General features: G+C 56.0%; 1 protein-coding gene across 1 annotated transcript; it reads left to right on the top strand.

Moving 5' to 3' along the window:
- Nucleotides 1-335: 335 nt before the first annotated feature.
- Nucleotides 336-23,838, top strand: LOC115915942 (SH3 and multiple ankyrin repeat domains protein 1-like; the record flags this gene model as incomplete). The annotated part of the gene is made up of 11 exons (XM_030969644.1): nucleotides 336-377; nucleotides 3,730-3,933; nucleotides 5,800-5,871; nucleotides 7,012-7,120; nucleotides 9,515-9,672; nucleotides 12,238-12,405; nucleotides 14,382-14,498; nucleotides 16,099-16,176; nucleotides 18,009-18,075; nucleotides 21,011-21,287; nucleotides 23,660-23,838. Coding segments are annotated over exons 1-11 (1,471 nt in total), but the record flags the coding sequence as incomplete, so codon positions are not given.
- Nucleotides 23,839-25,706: the final 1,868 nt, after the last annotated feature.

Below are 25,706 nucleotides of genomic sequence, written 5' to 3'. Positions count from 1 at the left end.
GATTTTGACCGGTTTTCTTGGATTTTGACCGGGTTTTCATGGATTTTGACCGGGTTTTTTTGGGTTTTTTTGGGTTTTTGCCATTTTGGGTCATTTTTTGCTGGATTTCCTCTCCCCAGCCTGGCATGGTGAGGCGATGCCGCGCACGCCGGCCTCCAGCGAGGAGGAGGAGGGCGCCCGGGGCTCCGAGTACCCCGAGGCCGATTCGGACTCGGGGAGTTCCCGCGAGGGCCCCCCCGGAACCAACCCCGGCCCCGCCCCCGCCCGGGGACCCTCGCGGGGGGGGGGGGGGCGGGGGCCGCCGGACCATTTCCCCCCCGCCCCGCGGCCTCAGCATGATGGTGTTCCGCATCGGCATCCCCGACCTGCACCAGACGGTGAGGCGAGAACGGGGCAGGAATCCCCCCAAAAAATCGTTGGGAATGGGTCCGGAAATCCGTGGGGATGCGCTGGGAAATATTGGGGGTAGGAGGGAAAAAATTGGGGGGAAGGGGGGGAAAAAATGGGGAATTTTCCCTTAAAAAGTGAGAATTTTCCCTAAAAAAAACTGGAGGCAAGAGGGGGAAAAATTGGGAATTTTTAGCCCCAAAAATGGGAATTTTGTCCCCAAAATTGAGAATTTTTCCTCAAAAAAAAGTCAGAAATTTTCACCCAAAATTGAGAATTTTCCCTGAAAAAAATTGGGAATTTTCCACCAAAAATTGGGAATTATTTCCCCAAAAAAAAATAGAGGGAATTTTGCCCCCAAATTGAGAATTTTCCCAAAAAAAAAATCATCAGGAATGGGGTGGGAAATGGGGGGAAAAAATGGGGGTAGGAGGAAAAATAGGAGGAAAAAGGGGGGGGAAAAAATGGGGAATTTTCCCTTAAAAATTGAGAATTTTCCCTAAAAAAAAAAAAAAAACGAGGCAAGAGAGGGGAAAAATTGGGAATTTTTAGCCCCAAAAATTGGGAATTTTGTCCCCAAAATTGAGAATTTTTCCTCAAAAAAAAGTCAGAAATTTTCCACCCAAAATTGAGAATTTTCCCTGAAAAAAATTGGGAATTTTCCACCAAAAATTGAAATTATTTCCCCAAAAAATTGGGAATTTTGCCCCCCAAATTGAGAATTTTCCCTCAAAAAAATCATCAGGAATGGGGTGGGAAATGAGGGGGAAAAAATGGGGGTAGGAGGAAAAAAATTGGGGGGAAGGGGAGGGGGAAAAATGGGGAATTTTCCACCCAAAATTGAGAATTTTCCCTAAAAAAAAAACTGGAGGCAAGAGGGGGAAAAATTGGGAATTTTTAGCCCCAAAAATTGGGAAATTTTGTCCCCAAAATTGAGAATTTTTCCTCAAAAAAAAGTCAGAAATTTTCCACCCAAAATTGAGAATTTTCCCTGAAAAAAATTGGGAATTTTCCACCAAAAATTGGGAATTCTTTCCCCCCCCCAAAAATTGGGAATTTTGCCCCCCAAATTGAGAATTTTCCCTCAAAAAAATCATCAGGAATGGGGTGGGAAATCAGGGGGAAAAAATGGGGGTAGGAGGAAAAAAATTGGGGGGAAGAGGGGGAAAAAATTTGGGAATTTTTCCACCCAAAATTGAGAATTTTCCCTCAAAAAAATCGGGAATTTTCCACCCAAAATTGAGAATTTTTCCCTCAAAAAAATTGGGGATTTTCCACCAAAAAAAATTGGGAATTTTCCCCCCAAAATTGAGAATTTTCCCTCAAAAAATTGGGAATTTTCCCCCCAAAATTGGGAATTTCCCCTAAAAAAATTGGGGGGAAGGGGGAAAAGAAATTGGGAATTTTTCCGCCCAAAAATCGGGATTTTGCCCCCAAAAAATGGGAGTTTTCCACCCCAAAAAATTGGGAATTTTCCCCCCAAAATTGGAAATTTACCCTAAAAAAATTGAGGGGAAGGGGGAAAAGAAATTGGGAATTTTTCCCCCCAAAATTGAGGATTTTTCCTCAAAAAATTGGGAATTTTTCCCCAAAAAATCATCGGGAATGGGTCGGGAAATATTGGGGGTAGGAGGAAAAAATTGGGGAGAAGAGGGGGAAAAAATTTGGGAATTTTTCCACCCAAAATTGAGAATTCTCCCTCAAACAAATCGGGAATTTTCCACCAAAAATTGGGAGTTTCCCCTAAAAAAATTGGGGGGAAGCACAAAAAAATTGGGGGGAAGAGGGAAAAAAATTGGGAATGTTTAGCCCCAAAAATCGGGATTTTGCCCCCAAAAAATGGGAATTTTCCACCCCAAAAAATTGGGAATTTTGCCCCCAAAATTGGGAATTTACCCTAAAAAAATTGAGGGGAAGGGGGAAAAGAAATTGGGAATTTTTCCCCCAAAATTGAGAATTTTTCCTCAAAAAAATTGGGAATTTTTCCCCAAAAAATTGGAAATTTCCCCTAAAAAATTGGGAATTTTGCCCCCCAAATTGAGAATTTTCCCTCAAAAAAATTGGGAATTTTCCACGAAAAATTGAGAATTTTCCCCTCAAAAAAACTGGGAATTTTGCACCCAAAATTGAGAATTTCCCCTCAAGAAAACCGGGAATTTTCCACCAAAAAAATTGGGAATTTTCCCCCCAAAAAATTGGGAATTTTGCCCCCAAAACTGGGACTTTTTACCCTCAAAAATAGGAATTTTGCCTCAAAAAATTGGGACTTTTTACCCTCAAAAATAGGAATTTTGCCTCAAAAAATTGGGACTTTTTACCCTCAAAAATAGGAATTTTGCCTGAAATAAACGGGAATTTTCCCCCAAAAAATTGGGAATTTTCCCCCCAAAAAATTGGGAATTTTGCCCCCAAAACTGGGACTTTTACCCCTAAAAAACGCGAATTTTGCCTCAAAAAAATTGGGACTTTTACCCTCAAAAATAGGAATTTTGCCTCAAAAAAACGGGAATTTTCCCCAAAAAATTGGGAATTTTTCCCCAAAAATTGGGAATTTTGCCCCAAAAATTGGGACTTTTACCCTCAAAAAATAGGAATTTTGCCTCAAAAAATTGGGACTTTTTACCCTCAAAAATAGGAATTTTGCCTGAAATAAACGGGAATTTTCCCCCCAAAAATTTGGGAATTTTCCCCCCAAAAAATTGGGAATTTTGCCCCCAAAACTGGGACTTTTTACCCTCAAAAAACGGGAATTTTGCCTCAAAAAATTGGGACTTTTTACCCTCAAAAATAGGAATTTTGCCTGAAATAAACGGGAATTTTCCCCCAAAAAATTGGGAATTTTCCCCCCAAAAAATTGGGAATTTTGCCCCAAAAATAGAATTTTGCCTCAAAAAATTGAGACTTTTTACCCTCAAAAAGGAATTTTGCCTGAAATAAACGGGAATTTTCCCCAAAAATTTGGGAATTTTCCCCCAAAAATTGGGAATTTTGCCCCCAAAATGGGACTTTTACCCCTCAAAAAATCGGGAATTTTGCCTCAAAAAATTGGGACTTTTACCCTCAAAAATAGGAATTTTGCCTGAAATAAACGGGAATTTTCCCCCAAAAAAATTGGGAATTTTCCCCCCAAAAAATTGGGAATTTTGCCCCCAAAACTGGGACTTTTTACCCTCAAAAATAGGAATTTTGCCTCAAAAAATTGGGACTTTTTACCGTCAAAAATAGGAATTTTGCCTCAAAAAATTGGGACTTTTTACCCTCAAAAATAGGAATTTTGCCTGAAATAAATGGGAATTTTTCCCCTTAAAAACTGAGAATTTTCCCTCCCTCCCCTGCCCCCAGAAGTGCCTGCGCTTCGACCCCGGCGCGGCCGTGTGGGCGGCCAAGCAGCAGCTGCTGTGCGCGCTGACCGAGGGGCTCCACGACGGCCTCAACTACGGCCTGTTCCAGCCCGCCGCCGCCGGCCGCGACGCCAAGTTCCTGGACGAGGAGCGCCCGCTGCGCGACTACCCCCAGAGCTTCGACCAGGGCGTGCCCTACCTCGAGGTGGGCGTGGTCAGGGGTGTGGGAGGGGTCCAGAGGGGGCGTGGTTACGCTGGGTGCGGTCCTGGTGGTGTTTGGGGGTGGGGTATGTGGGGGAGAAATTGGGTGAAAGTGGCAAATTTGGGGTTAAAATGGTGCGGGGTGGGCGTGGCTTATTGGTTTGTGGGCGTGGTCACTCTGGGTGTGGTCCTAGGGGAGTGTGGGGTCAGTTTGGGGCGGGGTATGTGGGGAAGAATTGGGGTAAAAGTGGTGAAATTGGGGTTAAAATAATGCATGGTGGGCGTGGCCTATTGGCTTGTGGGCGTGGTTAGGGTGTGGGAGGGGTCTCAAGGGGCGTGGTCATGCTGGGTGCGGTCCTGGAGGTGTTTGGGGCGGGGTATGTGGGGGAGAAGTTGGGTGAAAGTGGCAAATTTGGGGTTAAAATGGTGTGGGGTGGGCGTGGTTTATTGGTGAGTGGGCGTGGTTATGGTGTGGGAGGCGTCTCGAGGGGCGTGGTCACGCTGGGTGCGGTCCTGGTGGTGTTTGGGGGTGGGGGTATGTGGGGGAGAAATTGGGTGAAAGTGGGAAATTTGGGGATGAATTGATGTGTGGTGGGCGTGGCTTGTTGGTTTGTGGGCGTGGTCACAGTGGCTGTGGTCCTGGGGGGTGTGGTGGCAATTTGGGGTGGGGTATGTGGAGGAGAAATTGGATAAAAGTGGCAAATTTGGGGTTAAAATGGTGCGGGGTAGGCGTGGCTTATTGGCTTGTGGGCGTGGTTAGGGTGTAGGAGGGGTCCCGAGGGGCGTGGTCACGCTGGGTGCGGTCCTGGAGGTGTTTGGGGTGGGGTATGTGGGGGAGAAATTGGGTAAAAGTGGCAAATTTGGGGTTAAAATGGTGTGGGGTGGGCGTGGCTTATTGGTTTGTGGGCGTGGTCATTGTGGGTGTGGTCCTAGGGGGGTGTGGTGTCAGTTTGGGGCGGGGTATGTGGGGAAGAATTGGGGTAAAAGTGGTGAAATTGGGGTTAAAATAATGCATGGTGGGCGTGGCCTATTGGTTGGTGGGCGTGGTCACTGTGGGTGTGGTCCTGGTGGTGGGCGTGGCCATGAGGTGGGTGTGGCCTCGGGTTTGATTGGCGTTGATGATGACGAATTTTGCCCAAAGAGGCAAATTTGGGGTTAATAGGATGGGCAGTGGGCGTGGTCAGGGTTTGGGTGGGGTCCAGTGGGCGTGGTCAGATTGGGTGTGGTCAGGGGGCGTGGTTTCAATTTAGGGCAGGGTTAAAGAGTGAGAATTTGGGGTAAAAGTGGCAGATTTGGGGTTGAAATGATGCCAAGTGGGCGTGGTCAGATTTTGGGTGTGGTCCTGTGGGCGTGGTCATGGAGGGTGCGGCCAATTTGTGGGTGTGGCCATGGGATGGGCGTGGTCTCCATTTGGGGAGGGGTTGAAGGGACAGAATTGGGGTAAAAATGGCAAATTTGGGGTTAAAATGGTGCTGAGTGGGCGTGGTCTGGAGGCGTGGCCTCGGTGTGGGCGTGGTCGTGTAGTGGGCGTGGCTTTCGGGTTGGGAGGGGGCGTGGTTTCAATTTGGGGTGGGGCCAAAGTGGGAAATCGGGGGAAAAGGGGCGGAGTTGGGGTTTAAAGGGAAGGGGCGTGGTCAGAAGGGGCGGGGCTTACAGAACTGATCGACGCGAGGGGCGTGGTCAGGGAGTGCTTGTGGGCGTGTCCCACTGAGTGGGCGTGGCTTGGAGCAGCTGTAGCTCCTATCTAGCTGGGTGGGCGTGGCTTAGGGCAGGCATAGGGCGTTTCCCACGGGGGTGGGCGTGGTCTGGGCGGTGTGGGGGCGTGTCCCCCTGTGCGGGGGGCGTGGCCCCGTGCTGACCCCGCCCCCAGTTCCGGTACAAGACCCGGGTGTACAAACAAACGAACCTGGACGAGAAACAACTGGCCAAGCTCCACACCAAGGTGCGTTGGACACGCCCCCTGCGCCCAAGGCCACGCCCCCTCTCCGTTCTGACCACACCCCTCTGATCATTGACCACGCCCCAAATCACTGGACACACCCTCCCTGCCATTTGGCCGCACCCCTTTTCTCCAGCAATGCACTCAGCGGTGGCCACGCCCCCTTTCCCTTTTGGCCACGCCTCCCTCCCCTTGTCCACGCCCCTGTTTGTTGGCCACACCCCTCTACTCATTGGCCACACCTCCACACTCTATTCTATGGCCACGCCCCCTGAAGTGTGGCCACGCCCTTGTCAACAAATCACCTGGCCACGCCCCTCTGCATGACCACGCCCCTTTGGTCACCACCACACCCCACCCTGGCCACGCCTCTTTGTGCACTGGCCACGCCCATTACACAATGACATAGTCTTTCATTTTTGGCCACGCCCCCTCTCCCTGGCCACGCCTACCCTCTCCAAGGCCACGCCCCCAGCCTACATGGCCACGCCCCTTCCCGATGTCCCCAAGTGTCCCCAGGGGGCTCCTGGGTGTCCCCAAATGTCCCCAAAATGTCCCCAAATATCTTCAATGTCCCAAATGCCCTCGATGTCCCCGATGTCCCCAAATGTCCCCAAAAGTCCCTAAATCTCCAAAATGTCCCCAAATGTCCCCAATGTCCTCAATGTCCCCAAAGTCCTCAATCCCCCCATTGTCCCCAATGTCCCCAAATGTCCCCAAATGTCCCCAATGTCCCCAAAAGTCCCTAAATACCCAAAACGTTCCCGATGTCCCCAATCCCCCCAAATGTCCCCAATGTCCCTAAATTCACCAAATGTCCCCAGTGCACCCAAATGTCCCCAAATCTCCCTAATTTCCCCCAATGTCCCCAATGTGCCTGACATCCCCAATGTCCCCAATTTCACCAAATGTCCCCAAAATGTCCCCAATGTCCTCAATCCCCCCAATGTCCCCAATGTCCCCAAATGTCCCCAAAGGTCCCCAATGTCCCCAATGTCCCCCATCCCCCAATGTCCCCCAATGTCCCCAATCCCCCCAATGTCCCCAATGTCCCCCAATGTCCCCCAATGTCCCCAATGTCCCCAATGTCCCCAGTGTCCCCAATGTCCCCAATGTCCCCATCGATGTCCCCCCTGTCCCCAGACGGGGCTGCGGAAGTTTCTGGATTACGTCCAGCACGGCTCGGCCGAGAAGGTGGCGCGGCTGCTGGAGCGGGGGCTGGACCCCAACTACCACGACTCGGACTCGGGGGGTGAGAGCCAAAAACGCCCAAAATCACCCCAAAAATCACCCCAAAAAATCCCCAACTACCACGACTCGGACTCGGGGGGTGAGAGCCAAAAACGCCCAAAATCACCCCAAAAATTACCCCAAAATCATCCCCAAAATCACCCCAAAATCACACCAAAAATTACCCCAAAAAATCCCCAACTACCACGACTCGGACTCGGGGGGTGAGAGCCAAAAACACCCAAAATCACCCCAAAAATTACCCCAAAATCATCCCCAAAATCACCCCAAAATCACACCAAAAATTACCCCAAAATCACCCCAAAAATTACCCCAAAACCACCCCAAAAATTGCCCAAAAAAATCCCCAACTACCACGACTCCGACTCGGGGGGTGAGAGTCAAAACCACCCAAAATCACCCCAAAATCATCTCCAAATCATCCCAAAAATTTACCCCAAATCACCCCCAAAAATCACCTGAGGCACCCCAAAAACCACCCCAAAAATCATTCCCAAATCATCCCAAAAAATCCCCAACTACCACGACTCCGACTAGAGGGGTGAGAGCCAAAAACACCCAAAATCACCCCAAAATCATCTCCAAATCATCCCCGAAAATTTACCCCAAATCACCCCCAAAAATCACCTGAGGCACCCCAAAAATCACCTGGAACAGCCCAAAAACCACCCCAGGGACCCCAACTACCACAACTCGGGGACTCGGGGGGTGAGAGCCAAAAACACCCAAAATCACCCCAAAATCATCCTCAAAATCACCCCAAAATTATCCCAAAAAATCAGGCCAAAATTATCCCAAAAAATCAGACCAAAAATCAGACCAAAACACCCCAAAAATCACCCCAAAAATTACCCCAAAAAATCCCCAACTACCATGACTCCGACTTGGGGGGTGAGAGCCAAAACCACCCAAAATCACCCCAAAAATTACCCCAAAATCACCTCAAAATCATCCCAAAATCATCCCAAAAAATCAGACCAAATTACCCCAAAACCACCCCAAAAATTACCCCAAAAAATCCCCAACTACCACGACTTGGACTTGGGGGGTGAGAGCCAAAATCACCCAAAATCACCCCAAAATCATCTCCAAATCACCCCAAAAAATCAGCACCAAAAATCAGACCAAAACACCCCAAAATCACCCCAAAATCAACCCAAAAATCCCCAACTACCACGACTCAGACTCAGGGGGTGAGAGCCAAAAACGCCCAAAATCACCCCAAAATCATCTCCAAATCATCCCCGAAAATTTACCCCAAATCACCCCCAAAAATCGCCTGAGGCACCCCAAAAATCACCTGGAACAGCCCAAAAATCACCCCAGGGACCCCAACTACCACAACACGGACTCGGGGGGCGAGAGCCAAAACCACCCAAAATCACCCCAAAATCATCCTCAAAATCACCCCAAAAATTACCCCAAAATAATCTGGGATATCTCCAATGTCCCCCATGCGCCCAACACCCCCAATGTCCCCAATGTCCCCAATGTCCCTGACACCCCTGATGTCCCCTCAATGTCCCCAATGCCCCCAATGTCCCCAAATCTCCCAAATCCCCCCAATGTCCCCAATGTCCCCAAATCTTCTCAATGTCCCCAATGTCCCCAATGCCCCCAAATCTGCCCAGTGTCCCCAGATCTCCCAAATCCCCCCAATACCCCCAACGTCCCCAATGTCCTCAATGTCCCCAATGTCCCTGATGTCCCTTGATGTCCCCAATGTCCCCGAATTTCTCCATAGCCCCCAACATCCCCAACGTCCCCAACACGCCACATCCCCCCAATGTCCCAAACGTCCCCAATGTCCCCAATGTCCCCAAATCTCCCAATATCTCCAAATCTCCCAAATCCCCCCAATGTCCCAAATCCCCCCAACGTCCCCAATGTCCCCAATCCCCGCAATGTCCCCGCTGTCCCCAGAGACGCCGCTGGCGCTGGCGGCGCAGTGCGAGGGCCCGGGCGAGGTGGAGCCTCAGGGTCCCCAATGTCCCCAATGTCCCCAATGTCCCCAAATCTCCCAATATCCCCAAATCTCCCAAATCCCCCAAATGTCCCCAATGTCCCAAATCTTCTCAATGCCCCCAATGTCCCCAAATCTCCCAATAGACCCAAATCTCCCAAATCCCCCCAACATCCCCAATGTCCCCAAATCTTCTCAATGTCCCCGATGTCCCCAACATCCCCAACATCCCCAATGCCCCCAACGTCCCCAATGTCCCCAACATCCCCAACACCCCCAATGCCCCCAACGTCCCCAATGTCCCCAATGTCCCAAATCCCCCAATGTCCCCAATGTCCCCAACACCCCCAACGTCCCCAACATCCCCAACATCCCCAACACCCCCAATGCCCCCAACGTCCCCAATGTCCCCAATGTCCCCGCTGTCCCCAGAGACGCCGCTGACGCTGGCGGCGCAGCGCGAGGGCCCAGGCGAGGTGGAGATCATCCGCCTGCTCTGCCTGGGCGGCGCCCACCTGGACTTCCGCGCCCGCGACGGAGCCACGGCGCTGCACCGGGCGGTGTGCACGCGGCGCTACCCCGCCCTGCTGGTGAGGCTGGCACACCTGGGCACACCTGGGCACACCTGGGCACACCTGGGGACACACAGGGACACGGGGGTGGCACAGCCACGGTGCAGCTACCCCTGCTGGTGAGGCTGGCACACCTGGGCACACCTGGGGGCACCTGGGCACACCTGGGGGCACCTGGGCACACCTGGGGACACCTGGGGACAGCCACAGGACACCTGGGCGCACCTGGGGACACATAGGGACACATAGGGACACACAGGGACACGGGGGTGGCACAGCCACGGCGCTACCCCGCCCTGCTGGTGAGGCTGGCACACCTGGGCACACCTGGGCACACCTGGCACACCTGGGGGCACACCTGGGGACATCCATGGGACACCTGGGCACACCTGGGGACACCTGGGCACGCCTGGCACACCTGGGGGCACACCTGGGGACATCCATGGGACACCTGGGCACACCTGGGCACACTGGAGCACACCTGGGCACACCTGGGGACACCTGGGCACACCTGGGGACACACAGGGACACGTGGACGCACCTGAGGATGCCATGGGGTGGAATGAGGATGTCACCAAGGGGGTCCCACAGGTGTCACCAGGTGGTCCCAAGGGTGTCACCAGCATCTCCCACAGGTGTCCCCATTGTCACCCGCAGGCGCTGCTGGACCTGGGGTGACCCCAAATTAAGGGGGTGACACCTGGGGGTGTCCCCAGATAAAGGGACAAGCGGGGGTGACACCCGTGGGTGCCATGGGAGGCTCCCACAGGTGTCACAGGGTGTCCCAAGGATGTCCCCAAGGGGTCCCACAGGTGTCACCAGGGGGTCCCAAGGATGTCACCAAGGGATCCCACAGATGTCCCCATGTCACCCATAGGTGCTGCTGGACCTGGGGGTGTCCCCAAATAAAGGGGGTGACACCAATGGGTGCCATGGGGGGGTCTGGGGGTGTCACCAAGGGGTCCCGCAGGTGTCACCTGGGGGTCACACAGGTGTCCCCATTGTCACCTACAGGCACTGCTGGACCTGGGGGTGTCCCCAAATAAAGGGGGTGACACCCATGGGTGCCACGGGGGGATCTGGGGGTGTCACCAAGGGGTCCCACAGGTGTCACCAGGTGGTCCCACAGGTGTCCCCATTGTCACCAGCAGGCGCTGCTGGACCTGGGGTGACCCCAAATAAAGGGGGTGACACCTGGGGGTGTCCCCAGATAAAGGGACAAGCGGGGGTGACACCCGTGGGTGCCATGGGAGGCTCCCACAGGTGTCACCAGGGGGTCCCACAGGTGTCACCCGAGGGTCCCACAGGTGTCCCCATTGTCACCCGCAGGCGCTGCTGGACCTGGGCGGGTCCCCAAATAAAGGGGGTGACACCCATGGGTGCCATGGGAGGGTCCCAAAAGTGTCACCAAGGGGTCCCGCAGGTGTCACAGGGTGTCCCAAGGATGTCACCAGGTGGTCCCACAGGTGTCACCAGGGGGTCCCACAGGTGTCCCCATTGTCACCCGCAGGCGCTGCTGGACCTGGGGTGACCCCAAATAGAAGGGGTGACACCTGGGGTGTCCCCAGATAAAGGGACAAGCGGGGGTGACACCCGTGGGTGCCATGGGAGGCTCCCACAGGTGTCACCAGGGGGTCCCACAGGTGTCCCCATTGTCACCCGCAGGCGCTGCTGGACCTGGGGGTGCCCCAAATAAAGGGGGTGACGCCCCAAATAAAGGGGGTGACACCCCTGGGTGCCATGGGAGGGTCCCAAAGGTGTCACCAAGGGGTCGTGGGGATGTCACCAGGTGGTCCCACAGGTGTCACCAGGTGGTCCCACAGGTGTCACCCAGGGGTCCCACGGGTGTCCCCATTGTCCCCCGCAGGCGCTGCTGGACCTGGGGTGACCCCAAATAAAGGGGGTGACACCCGTGGGTGTCACGGGGGGGTCTGGAGGTGTCACCAGAGTGTCCCAGCAGGTGTCACAGGGTGTCCCAAGGATGTCACCTGGGGGTCCCACAGGTGTCCCCATTGTCCCCCGCAGGCGCTGCTGGACCTGGGGTGACCCCAAATAAAGGGGGTGACACCTGGGGGTGTCCCCAGATAAAGGGACAAGCGGGAGTGACACCCATGGGTGCCATGGGAGGGTCCCAAGGGTGTCACCAGGTGGTCCCACAGGTGTCACCTGGGGGTCCCACAGGTGTCACAAGGTCACCCGCAGGCGCTGCTGGACCTGGGGTGACCCCAAATAAAGGGGGTGACACCTGGGGGTGTCCCCAGATAAAGGGACAAGCAGGGGTGACACCCGTGGGTGCCATGGGGGGGTCCCAAAGGTGTCACCAGGTGGTCCCACAGGTGTCACCTGGGGGTCACACAGGTGTCCCCATTGTCACCTACAGGCACTGCTGGACCTGGGGGTGTCCCCAAATAAAGGGGGTGACACCCATGGGTGCCATGGGGGGATCTGGGGGTGTCACCAGGGGGTCCCACAGGTGTCACCAGGGGGTCCCACAGGTGTCACCAGGTGGTCCCACAGGTGTCACCAGGGGGTCCCACAGGTGTCACCAGGGGGTCCCACGGGTGTCCCCATTGTCCCCCGCAGGCGCTGCTGGACCTGGGCGGGTCCCCGAACTACAAGGACCGGCGGGGCCTGCGCCGCTTGTACCACACGGCCATGGTGGGGGGGGACCCGCGGTGCTGCGAGCTGCTGCTCTACAACCGCGCGCACATCGGCACGGCCGACGAGAACGGCTGGCAGGAGATACACCAGGTGACACCTGTGTCATTGTCACCTGTGTCATTGTCACCGTGTCACTGTGTCACTGTGTGACCTCATCATCCCGTTATCCCATCCCTGTGTCCCTGTGTCCCTGTGTCACATCGGCACGGCCAACGAGAACGGCTGGCAGGAGATACACCAGGTGACACCTGTGTCATTGTCACCTGTGTCACTGTCACCTGTCACTGTGTCACTGTGCGACCCCATCATCCCGTTATCCCATCATCATCCCATCCCTGTGTCCCTGTGTCCCTGTGTCCCTGTGTCCCTGTGTCACATTGGCACGGCCGACGAGAACGGCTGGCAGGAGATACACCAGGTGACACCTGTGTCATTGTCACCTGTGTCATTGTCACCTGTGTCATTGTCACCTGTGTCACTGTGTCACTGTGTGACCCCATCATCCCATCCCTGTGTCACTGTGTCCCTGTGTCACTGTGTCACATCGGCACGGCCGACGAGAACGGCTGGCAGGAGATACACCAGGTGACACCTGTGTCATTGTCACCTGTCACCGTGTCACTCTGTCCTGCTGTCACCTTGTCACTGTGTCACCCAACCCTGCTGTCACCGTGTCACCCTGTCACCGTGTCACACTGTCACCCTGTCACTGTGCTCACCGTGCCGGTGGCGGATGTCACCGCGTCACTGTCACTCTGCCACGTCACTGTGTCACTGTGTCACCCAATCCTGCTGTCACCGTGTCACCCTGTCACCGTGTCACACTGTCACCCTGTCACCGCGTCACCTTGTCACTGTGTCACCCAATCCTGCTGTCACTGTGTCACCCCATCACCCTGTGATTGTGTCACACTGTCACTGTGTCACCCAACCCTGCTGTCACCTTGTCACTGTGTCACCCAACCCTGCTGTCACCGTGTCACCCTGTCACCGTGTCACACTGTCACCCTGTCACTGTGCTCACCATGCCCGTGGCAGATGTCACAGCGTCACTGTCACTCTGCCACGTCACTGTGTCACTGGGTCACCCCATCATCCCTGTCCCCCAATGTCCCCAATGTCCCCAATGTCCCCAACGCCCTTGGTGTCCCCAATGTCCCCACAGTGTCCCCAATGTCCTCAACACCCCCAACGTCCCCAATCCTCTCGATGTCCACAATGTCCCCAAATCCCCCAGTGTCCCCAAGTCCCCAATCCCCCAATGTCCCTGATGTCCCCAGTGTCCCCACAATGTCCCCAATGCCCCCAATGTCCCTACAGTGTCCCCAATGCCCCTCATGTCCTCACAATGTCCCCAAAGTCCCCAAAGTCCCCAATGTCCCTGGTGCCCTTAATGTCCCCAACGTCCCCAATGACCCCAATGTCCCCGATGCCCTTGATGTCCCCAGTGTCCCCACAATGACCCCAATGTCCCCAACCCCCCCAAGGTCCCCACTGTCCCCACTGTCCGTGATGTCCCCATGTCCCCAATGTCCCCAATGCCCCCAATGTCCCTAATCCCTCTGATGTCCCCAATCCCTCCCAATGTCCCACAATGTCCCCAAGCCCCCAATCAATCCAATGTGCCCAATGTCCCCACAATGTCCCAAGCCCCCAACGTCCCCACAATGTCCCCAATCCTCCCCAATCGCCCCAATCCTCCCAATCCCCCCAATGTCCCCAATCCCTCCCAATGTCCCACAATGTCCCCAAGCCCCCTGATGTCCCCAATCCCCTCAATGTCCCCAATGTCCCCAATGTCCCCAATCCCTCTGATGTCCCCAATGTCCCCACAATCCCCCAATGTCCCCAATGTCCCCAACACCCGCAATGTCCCCACAATATCCCCAATGTCCCCAATGCCCCAATGTCCCCAATGTCCCCAATCTCCCCAACACCCTCAATGACCCCAATCCCCCCAATGCCCCAATGCCCCAATGTCCCCACAATGTCCCCAATGTCCCCAACGCCCCCAACGCCCCCGGTGTCCCCCGGTGTCCCCGCTGATGTCCCCACTGTGTCCCCAGGCGTGCCAGCACGGCCACTCGCAGCACTTGGAGCATTTGCTGTTCTATGGCGCCGAGGCGGCCGCGCAGAACGCGTCCGGCAACACCGCGCTGCACATCTGCGCGCTCTACAACAAGGTGGGGACATCGGGGACATCAGGGACATCGGGGACATCGGGGGGATTGGGGACATCGGGGACATCGGGGGGATTGGGGACATTGGGGACATCGGGGGGATTGGGGACATTGGGGACACAGGGACACAGAATGCGTCCGGCAACACCGCGCTGCACATCTGCACGCTCTACAACAAGGTGGGGACATTGGGGACATCGGGGACATCAGGGACATCAGGGATGTTGGGGACGTTGGGGACATTGGGGGGATTGGGGACATTGGGGATGTTGGGGACATTGGGGACATTGGGGTGACATTGGGGACATTATGGGGACACTGAGGGCACTGGGGACATGGAGAATTGGTGACATTGGTGGCATTGGTGACAATGAGGGGATTGGGGACATTGGGGACATTGGGGGACATTGGGGACATTGGTGGCAATGAGGGGATTGGGGACATTGGGGGCATCGGGGACATTGGGGACATTGGGGACATTGGGGCCATTGGGGACAGTGGGGGGATTGGGGACATTGGGGACATTGGGGGGATCGGGGCCATTGGCAGTTGGGGACATTGGGGTGACATTGGGGAAGTTATGGGGACACTGAGGGCACTGGGGACACGGGGGATTGGGGACATTGGTGCCACATTTGGTGCCACATTAGTGCCTTGTTGGTGACATTTGGTGGCACGTTGGTGTCACACCGGTGACATTTGGTGACACGTTGGTGGCACTTTGGTGCCACGCTGGTGACATGGTGTCACACCGGTGACATTTGGTGACACGTTGGTGTCGCATCGGTGACATTTGGTGACATTTGGTGACACTTTGGTGCCACACTGGTGCCACGTTGGTGACATTTGGTGACACTTTGGTGCCACACTGGTGACATGTTAGTGCCACACCGGTGCCATTCGGTGCCATTTGGTGACATTCAGTGACATTTGGTGACACGTTGGTGCCACGTTGGTGTCACACCGGCGCCATTCGGTGCCATTCGGAGCCATTTGGTGCCATTTGGTGACATTCGGTGACACGTTGGTGCCACGTTGGTGTCACACGGGTGCCATTCGGTGCCATTCAGTGCCATTCGGTGCCATTCGGTGCCATTCCGTGCCATTCCGTGCCATTCGGTGCCATTTGGTGCCATTTGGTGACATTCTGTGCCATTTGGTGCCACGTTGGTGTCACATCGGTGCCATTTGGTGCCATTCGGTGACACCGGCGCCATCCGGTGCCATTCGGTGCCATTCGGTGCCATTCGGTGCCACGTTGGTGTCACACCGGTGCCATTCGGTGCCATTCGGTGACACCGGCGCCATTCGGTGCCATCCGGTGCCATTCGGTGACATTCAGCGCCATTCGGTGCCACGTTGGTGTCACACCGGTGCCATTCGGTGACACCGGTGACACTGGTGCCATTCGGTGCCATCCGGTGCCATTCGGTGACATTCAGCGCCATTCGGTGCCACGTTGGTGTCACACCGGTGCCATTCGGTGCCATTCGGTGCCATTCGGTGCCATTCGGCGCCATTCGGTGCCACGTTGGTGTCACACCGGTGCCATTCGGTGCCATTCGGTGACACCGGTGACACCGGCGCCATCCGGTGTCCCCAGGAGAGCTGCGCCCGGATCCTCCTGTACCGCGGGGCCAACAAGGAGGTGAAGAACAACAGCGGGCAGACGCCGTTCCAGGTGACACTGGGGACATGGGGACACGGGGACAGCACTGGGGACATGGGGACACTGGGGACACTGGGGACACGGGGACATGGGGACATGGGGACACTGGGACACTGGGGACATGGGGACATGGGGACACTGGGGACATGGGGACATGGGGACATGGGGACATGGGGACATCACTGGGGACACTGGGGACATGGGGACACTGGGGACATCACTGGGGACATGGGGACATGGGGACGTGGGGACACTGGGGACACTGGGGACACTGGGGACACGGGGACATGGGGACATGGGGACACTGGGGACACGGGGACACTGGGGACACTGGGGACACTGGGGACACTGGGGACACGGGGACATGGGGACATGGGGACACTGGGGACATGGGGACATGGGGACATGGGGACACTGGGGACAGCACTGGGGACATGGGGACAGCACTGGGGACATGGGGACATGGGGACACTGGGGACATTGGGGGACATGGGGACATGGGGACATGGGGACAGCACTGGGGACATGGGGACACTGGGGACATGGGGACATGGGGACATGGGGACACTGGGGACATGGGGACACTGGGGACACTGGGGACACTGGGGACACGGGGACATGGGGACATGGGGACATGGGGACACTGGGGACACTGGGGACACTGGGGACATGGGGACATTGGGGACTGGGGACACTGGGGACATTGGGGAGAGCACTGGGGACATGGGGACATGGGGACATGGGGACACTGGGGACACGGGGACATGGGGACACTGGGGACATGGGGACATCACTGGGGACATGGGGACACTGGGGACATTGGGGATATCACTGGGGACATCACTGGGGACATCATTGGGGACATCATTGGGGACATGGGGACATCACTGGGGACACTGGGGACATTGGGGACATCATTGGGGACATGTGGACTCTGGGGACACTGGGGACATCGAGGACTCTGGGGACACACCCTGGTGACACTGGTGACACTGGTGACATTGGTGACACTGGGGACATTGGGGGACACTGGGGACACAGTGGAGGGGGTGACCCCCCATGTGAGTGTCCCCTCTCTGTCCCTTTGTCCCCTTTTTTTCCACATCCCTGTCCCCTCCTGTCCCCCGCTGTCCCCCCTGTCCCCTCATGTCACCACTGTCCCCAATGTCCCCGCTGTCCCTTCCCTGTCCCCACTGTCCTCGCTGTCCCCGATGTCCCTGCTGTCCCCTGCTGTCCCTCCTGTCCCCAATGTCCCCTTGCTGTCCCCTGCTGTCCCTGCTGTCCCCTCCTGTCCCTGTTGTCCCCACTGTCCCCTTTCTGTTCCTGCTGTCCCTGTCCTTGTCCCCGCTGTCCCCAATGTCCCTGCTGTCCCCAATGTCCCTGCTGTCCCCGCTGTCCCCAATGTCCCCGCTGTCCCCAATGTCCCTGCTGTCCCCTCTGTCCCTGTCCTTGTCCCCGCTGTCCCCAATGTCCCCGCTGTCCCCAATGTCCCTGCTGTCCCCACTGTCCCTGTCCTTGTCCCCGCTGTCCCCAATGTCCCCGCTGTCCCTCCTGTCCCCGCTGTCCCCTCCTGTCCCCGCTGTCCCCAATGTCCCTGCTGTCCCCGCTGTCCCTGTCCTTGTCCCCGCTGTCCCCAATGTCCCCTTGCTGTCCCCTGCTGTCCCCTGCTGTCCTCTCCTGTCCCTGTTGTCCCCACTGTCCCCTTTCTGTTCCTGCTGTCCCTGTCCTTGTCCCCGCTGTCCCTGCTGTCCCCCCGCTGTCCCCACTGTCCCTGCTGTCCCCACTGTCCCCAATGTCCCCTTGCTGTCCCCAATGTCCCCAATGTCCCCAATGTCCCCCGGCAGGTGGCCGTCATCGCCGGGAACTTCGAGCTGGGGGAGCTCATCAAGAACCACCGGGACAGCGACGTGGGTGAGCCCTGGGGACACCGGGGACACCAAGGGGACACTGGGGACATTGGGGACACTGGGGACATTGGGGACGTTGGGGACATTGGGGACATTGGGGGACACTGGGGGCTTTGGGGACGTTGGGGACATTGGGGGGATTGGGGACACTGGGGGGACACTGGGGACACCGAGGGGACACGGGACACCGGGGACATTGAGGACATTGGGGACACGGGACACCGGGGACACCAGGGGGACACTGGGGACATTGGGGATGTTGGGGACATTGGGGGGATTGGGGACATTGGGGACATTTGGGGACATTGGGGGCTTTGGGGACACTGGGGACAGCGAGGGGACATTGGGGACATTGGGGACACCGGGGGGACACCAGGGACACTGGGGGCTTTGGGGACATTGGGGACGTTGGGGACACTGAGGACACTGGGGACAGCAAGGGGACATTGGGGACACTGGGGACATTGGGACATTGGGGACATTGGGGACACCGAGGGGACACTGAGGGGACACTGGAGACATTGGGGACATTGAGGACATTGGAGAGATTGGGGACTTTGGGGACATTGGGGACATTTTGGGGGATCGGGGACATTGGGGACACTGGGGGGCTTTGGGGACACTGGGGATGGGAGGAATTTGGGGGGTCCGGCGCTTCCTTCAGCCAAATCTCCCCAAATCCCCCCAACTCCCCCTCCCACCAGTTCCCTTCCAGGAGAGCCCGCAGTTCCCAAACCCCCTCAAACACCCCAAAAACCCCAAATTTCCCCAAATTTCCCCCAAAAACCCCAAATTTCCCCAAATTTCCCCAATTCCCCTGCAGTCCTGTTCCAGGAGAGCCCGCAGTCCCCAAACCCCTCCCCAAACACCCCCAAAACCCCAAATTTCCACCAAAAAACCCCAAATTTTCCCAAATTTTCCCCCCAAAACCCCAATTTCCCCCTGCAGTCCCGTTCTAGGAGAGCCCGCAGTTCCCAAACCCCCTCAAACACCCCAAAAACCCCAAATTTCCCCCAAATTTCCCCCAATTCCCCCGCAGTCCCGTTCCAGGAGAGCCCGCAGTTCCCAAACCCCTCCCCAAACACCCCAAAAACCCCAAATTTCCCACAAATTTCCCCCAAAACCCCAAATTTCCCCAAATTTCCCCAATTCCCCGCAGTCCCGTTCCAGGAGAGCCCACAGTTCCCAATCCCCTCCCCAAACCCCAAATTTCACCCCAAATTTCCCCCCAAAACCCCCAAATTCCCCCAAATTTCCCCCAAATTTCCCCAAATTCCCCACTCCAGTCCAGTAGGAGAGCCCAAGAAGTTCCCAAACCCCCCCCAAACACCCTAAAAACCCCAAATTTCCCCAAATTTTCCCCAATTTTCCCCACGCAGTCCCGTTCCAGGAGAGCCCACAGTTCCCAATCCCTCCCCAAACCCCCAAATTTCACCCCAAATTTCCCCCAAAACCCCCAAATTCCCCCAAATTCCCCCCAAATTCCCCCCAATTCCGCCCGCAGTCCCGTTCCAGGAGAGCCCGCAGTTCCCAAACCCCTCCCCAAACACCCTAAAAACCCCAAATTTCCCCCCAAAATTTCCCCAAATTCCCCAAATTCCGCCCAGTCCCCGTTCAGGAGAGCCCGCAGTTCCCAAACCCCTCATAAATCCCATAATTTCCCCAAATTTCCCCAAATTCCCCCAAATTCCGCGCAGTCCCGTTCCAGGAGAGCCCGCAGTTCCCAAACCCCTCATAAATCCCATAATTTCCCCAAATTTCCCCAAATTCCCCCAATTTTGGCCCCGCAGTCCCGTTCCAGGAGAGCCCGCAGTTCCCAAACACCCCAAAAACCCCATAATTTCCCCAAATTTCCCCAAATTCCCCCAATTTTCCCCCCGCAGTCCCGTTCTAGGAGAGCCTGCAGTTCCCAAACCCCTCAAACACCCCAAAAACCCCAAATTTCCCCCAATTCCCCCCCAATTCTGCCCGCAGTCCCGTTCCAGGAGAGCCCGCAGTTCCCAAACCCCTCCCCAAACCCCAAATTTTCCCCAAATTTCCCCAAATTTTCCCCCAAATTTCCCCCAATTTCCCCGCAGTCCCGTTCCAGGAGAGCCCGCAGTTCCCAAAACCCCCTCAAACACCCTAAAAACCCCAAATTTCCCCAAATTTCCCCAAATCCCCCCAAATTCCGCCCAGTCCCGTTCCAGGAGAGCCCGCAGTTCCCAAACCCCCCTCAAACACCCCAAAAACCCCAAATTTTCCCCAAATTTCCCCAATTCCCCCCAATTTTTGGCCCCGCAGTCCCGTTCCAGGAGAGCCCGCAGTTCCCAAACCCCTCATAAATCCCATAATTTCCCCAAATTTCCCCCAAATTCCCCCCAAATTTTTCCCCCGCCAGTCCCGTTCCAGGAGAGCCCGCAGTTCCCAAACCCCTCATAAATCCCATAATTTCCCCAAATTTCCCCAAATTCCCCCAATTTTTGGCCCCGCAGTCCCGTTCCAGGAGAGCCCGCAGTTCCCAAACCCCTCATAAATCCCATAATTTCCCCAAATTTCCCCATTCCCCCCAATTTTGGCCCCGCAGTCCCGTTCCAGGAGAGCCCGCAGTTCCCAAACACCCTAAAAACCCCAAATTTCCCCCCCAAAAACCCCAAATTCCCCCAAATTCCGCCCGCAGTCCCGTTCCAGGAGAGCCCGCAGTTCTCAAACCCCTCATAAACCCCATAATTTCCCCAAATTTCCCCAAATTCCCCCCAATTTTCCCCCCGCAGTCCCGTTCCAGGAGAGCCCGCAGTTCCCAAACCCCTCATAAATCCCATAATTTCCCCAAATTTCCCCAAATTCCCCAATTTTCCCCCGCGCAGTCCCGTTCCAGGAGAGCCCGCAGTTCCCAAACCCCTCATAAATCCCATAATTTCCCCAAATTTCCCCAAATTCCCCAATTTTCCCCCGCGCAGTCCCGTTCCAGGAGAGCCCGCAGTTCGCCGGCCGCCGCCGGGAGCCGCTCCGCGCTCCGCTGCTGCCCCCGCAGCGCCTCCTGCGGGCCAACAGCGACACTGCAGGGGGGGCGCTGCCCGACTGGGTGCTCAGGGCGCCCCCCGGGGCCCCCCCGGGCCCGCGGCCGCCCTCGGGCACCCTGCGCAGCTCCAGCTCCCCCCGCGGCGCCCGGGCTCGGTCTCCGTCCCGCGGGAGGCACCCGGAGGAGGCGCGGAGGCAGCCCCGGGGCAGGCCCAGGTATGGGACAGGGGGTTTGGGGGGATTTTGGGGGGATTTTGGGGGGTTTGAGGGGGATTTGGGGGGTTTGGGGGGTGGGACCCCTGAAAAGGCACCCGGAGGCAGCCCCGGGGCAGGCCTAGGTATGGACAGGGGGTTTGGGGGGATTTTGGGGGGATTTTGGGGGTTTGAGGGGGATTTGGGGGTTTGGGGGTGGGACCCCTGAAAAAGGCACCCGGAGGCAGCCCCGGGGCAGGCCCAGGTATGGACAGGAGGTTTGGGGGGATTTTGGGGGGATTTTGGGGGTCTGGGGTGGGGTTTTGGGGGTCCAGAGGGGATTTGGGGGAAGGGTTTGGGGGTCTGGGACCACCCGGAGGAGGCGCGGAGGCAGCCCCGGGGCAGGCCCAGGTATGGACAGGGGGTTTGGGGGTTTGGGGGGTCCAGAGTGGATTTGGGGGATTTGAGGGGGATTTGGGGGAGGTTTTGGGGGGTGGGACCCCCTGGAAAAGGCACCGGAGGCAGCCCCGGGGCAGGCCCAGGTACCTGGGGGGGATTTTGGGGAGACTGGGGGATTTGGGGGGTTTGGGGGTTTGGGGGGATTTTGGGGGTCCAGAGTGGATTTTGGGGGGAGGGTTTGGGGGTCTGGGACCACCTGGAGGAGGCGCGGAGGCAGCCCCGGGGCAGGCCCAGGTATGGGACAGGGGGTTTGGGGGGTTTGGGGGGTTTGGGGGGTGCGACCCCTGGAAAAGGCACCCGGAGGAGCCCCCGGGGGCGAGGCCCAGGTATGGGACAGGGGTTTGGGGGGTTTGGGGGGGTCCAGAGTGGATTTGGGGGGATTTGAGGGGGATTTGGGGGGATTTTGGGGGGTGGGACCCCCTGGAAAAGGCACCCGGAGGAGGCGCGGAGGCAGCCCCGGGGCAGGCCCAGGTACCTGGGGGGGGATTTTGGGGAGACTGGGGGGATTTTGGGGGGATTTTGGGGGGTTTGAGGGGGATTTGGGGGGTTTGGGGGGGTGGGACCCCCTGGAAAAGGCACCCGGAGGAGGCGTGGAGGCAGCCCCGGGGCAGGCCCAGGTACAGGACATGGGATTTTGGGGGTTTGGGGGGTTTTGGGGGTTTTGGTGGGTCTGGGGTGGGATTTGGGGGGATTTTGGGGGAGGTTTGGGGGGTTTAGGGGAGGTTTGGGGGAGATTTGGGGGAGTGGGACCCCCTGGAAAAGGCACCCAGAGGCAGCCCCGGGGCCGGCCCAGGTACCTGGGGGGGATTTTGGGGGCTTTTGGGGGTGGGACCCCTGGAAAAGACACCTGGGGGAGCCCCGGGACAAGCCCAGGTACCTGGGGGGGATTTTGGGGGGTCCAGAGTGGATTTAGGGAGGTTTTGGGGGGTGGGACCCCTGAAAAGGCAACCCAGAGGAGGCGCCAGGGGCAGCCCCGGGCAGGCCCAGGTACAGGACATGGGATTTTGGGGGGTTTGGGGGGGTTGGGGGGGATTTTGGGGGGTCTGGGGTGGGATTTTGGGGGATTTTGGGGGGAGGTTTTGGGGGGCTGGGACCCCCTGGAAAAGGCACCTGGAGGAGCCCTGGGGCAGGCCCAGGTACCTGGGGGGGGATTTTGGGGGGTCTGGGGTGGGATTTTGGGGGGTTTGGGGGGATTTTGGGGGGTCCAGAGTGGATTTGGGGGGTTTTGGGGGGGATTTGAGGGGCGTTTGGGGCGTCTGAGTTGGGATTTGGGGGGGTTTTGGGGGTTTTGGGGGGTTCAGAGTGGATTTGGGGGATTTTGGGGGGATTTGGGGGCTGAGACCCCTGGAAAAGGCACCCGGAGGAGCCCCCGGTGTTTTGAGTGGGGGTCTCTGGGTCTGGGACGCCAATTTGGGACTCTTGAGACCCCAATTTAAGGGTCTGGGACCCCAAATTTGGGTTTTGGGTGGGGGTCTCTGCATCCAGGACCCCAAATCAGAACCCCAGGACCCATTTTGGGTCTCCAGGACCCCAATTTGGGACTCTGGGACCCCAAATTTGGGGTTTGGATAATGGTCCCTGTGTCCGGGACCCCAAATTGGGACCCCAGGACCCCAAATCAGAACCCCAGGACCCATTTTGGGTCTCAGGAACCCCAATTTGGGTCTCAGGAACCCCAATTTGGGACTCTGGGACCCCAAATCAGGAGTCTGGGACCCCAAATTTCGGTTTTGGGTGGGGGGTCTCTGAATCCAGAACCCCAAATCTGGAGTCTGGGACCCCAAATCACAACCCCAGAACCCATTTTGGGTCTCAGGAACCCCATTTTGGGTCTCAGGAACCCCAATTTGGGTCTCAGGAACCCCATTTTGGGACTCTGGGACCCCCCAAATTTGCCCTTCGCGGGCTCTCACCGCGCCCCCCCTGTCGCCCCCCAGCTCCAGCGGGCTGAGCCGCGAGCCCGGCCCGGGGGGGACCCCGGGGGGCACTCTGGGCTCCCGGGGGGTGAAGAGGAAACTTTACTCGGCCGTGCCCGGGAGGACGTTCCTGGCCGTGCGGGCGTACCAGGCGCAGGGCGAGGGCGAGCTCAGCCTCAGCAAGGGGGAGCGCATCAAGGGTGCGTCCAAAACCCCCAAAAAACCCCCAAAAAAATGCCCCCAAAATATCAGGATTCTACCCCAAAAACCCGGAAGAAATAGCGGGATTCTGCCCTGAAAAAATCCCAAATTCGTCCTCAAAATCCCCTAAAAAAACCCCCCCAAAAATCCCCCAAAATATCGGGATTCTACCCCAAAAGACCCGGAAGAAATAGCGGGATTCTGCCCTGAAAAAATCCCAAATTCGTCCTCAAAAATCCCCCAAAAAACCCCCAAAAATCCCCCAAAATATCGGGATTCTACCCCAAAAAACCCGGAAGAAATAGCGGGATTCTGCCCTGAAAAAATCCTAGATTCATCCTTAAAATTCCCTTTAAAACCCCCAAAAATCCCCCAAAATATCGGGATTCTGCCCTGAAAAAATCCCAGATTTGTCCTCAAAATCCCCTAAAAAAACCTGAAAAAAACCCAAAAATCCCCGGATTCCTCCTCAAAATCCCCTTAAAAAACCCCAAAAAATGCCCCAAAATATCGGGATTCTACCCCAAAAAAACCCCAAAAAACCCGGGATTCCTCCTCAAAATCCCCTAAAAAACCCCCAAAAACCCCAAAAACCCCAAAAATCCACTAAAAATGCCCCCAAAAAATCCCGGGATTCCTCCTCAAAAATCCCCTAAAAAATCCCCAAGAAATCCCGGGATCCCACCCCAAAAACCACAAAAAAATCCTGAAAAAAACCCCAAAAAATCCTGAAAAAAACCCCAAAAATCCTGGTACCCTCCCCAAAAACATCCTGGGATTCCTCCCTGAAATGCCCTAAAAAAACCCCCAAAAACTCCCTCAAAAAATCCCCAAAAATCCCCCCAAAATATCGGGATTCTACCCCAAAAAATACCCGGAAGAAATAGCGGGATTCTAACCCGAAAAAAATCCCAGATTCGTCCTCAAAATCCCCTAAAAAAACCCCAAAAATCTCAGGAGTTGTTCCCATAAAAATACAAAAAAAATATTCTGAGAGCCCTCCCCAAAAAAACCCCAAAATCCGGGGATTCCACCCCAAAAAAATCCCAGGAGTGCTCCCTGAAAAACCCCAATAAATCCCGGGTTTCCTCCCCCAAAAAAACCCCAAAAAATCCCGGGATTCCTCCTCAAAAAATACCCCAAAATATCCTGAAAGAAACCCCAATAAATCCCGGGATTCCTCCTCAAAATCCTCCCAAAAAACCCCAAAATTCTGGGATCCAACCCCAAAAAAAACCCGAAAAATCCTGAAAAAAACCCCCAAAAACCCCAGGATCTCACACCAAAATTCCCCCAAAAAAACCCAAAAATCCCAAGATCCGACCCCAAAAAAAACCCAAAAAACCCCCAAAAATCCCGGAATTCCTCCTCAAAATCCTCTAAAAAAACCCCAAAAAAACAAAAACCCCCAAAAACCCCCAAAAAATCCCCAAAAATCCCCCAAAAACCCCAGGATCTCACACCAAAATCCCGCCCAAAAAAACCCAAAAATCCCAAGATCCGACCCAAAAAAAACCCCAAAACCTCCCCAAAAAACCCCAAAAAATCCCGGGATTCCTCCTCAAAATCGCCTAAAAAAACCCCAACAAATCCCAAAATCTCACACCAAAAACCCGCCCAAAAAACCCCAAAAATTTCAGAACTCCACCCCAAAAAAACCCCAAACCTGCCCCAAAAAAACCCAAAAAATCCCAGGATTCCTCCCCAAAATCCTCCAAAAAAACCCCAAAAAAACCCTAAAAAATCCCCCAAAAAATCCCGAAATCTCACACCAAAATCCCCCAAAAATCCCAAGACCCGACCCCAAAAAAACCCCAAAACAACCCCAAAAAACCCCAAAAAATCCCGGGATTCCTCCTCAAAATCC

The sequence above is a fragment of the Camarhynchus parvulus genome, unplaced genomic scaffold (genome assembly GCF_901933205.1).
Source record: "Camarhynchus parvulus unplaced genomic scaffold, STF_HiC, whole genome shotgun sequence".
Classification (NCBI taxonomy): Eukaryota; Metazoa; Chordata; class Aves; order Passeriformes; family Thraupidae; genus Camarhynchus; species Camarhynchus parvulus.
This window is presented reverse-complemented; position numbering and strand designations above follow the sequence as displayed.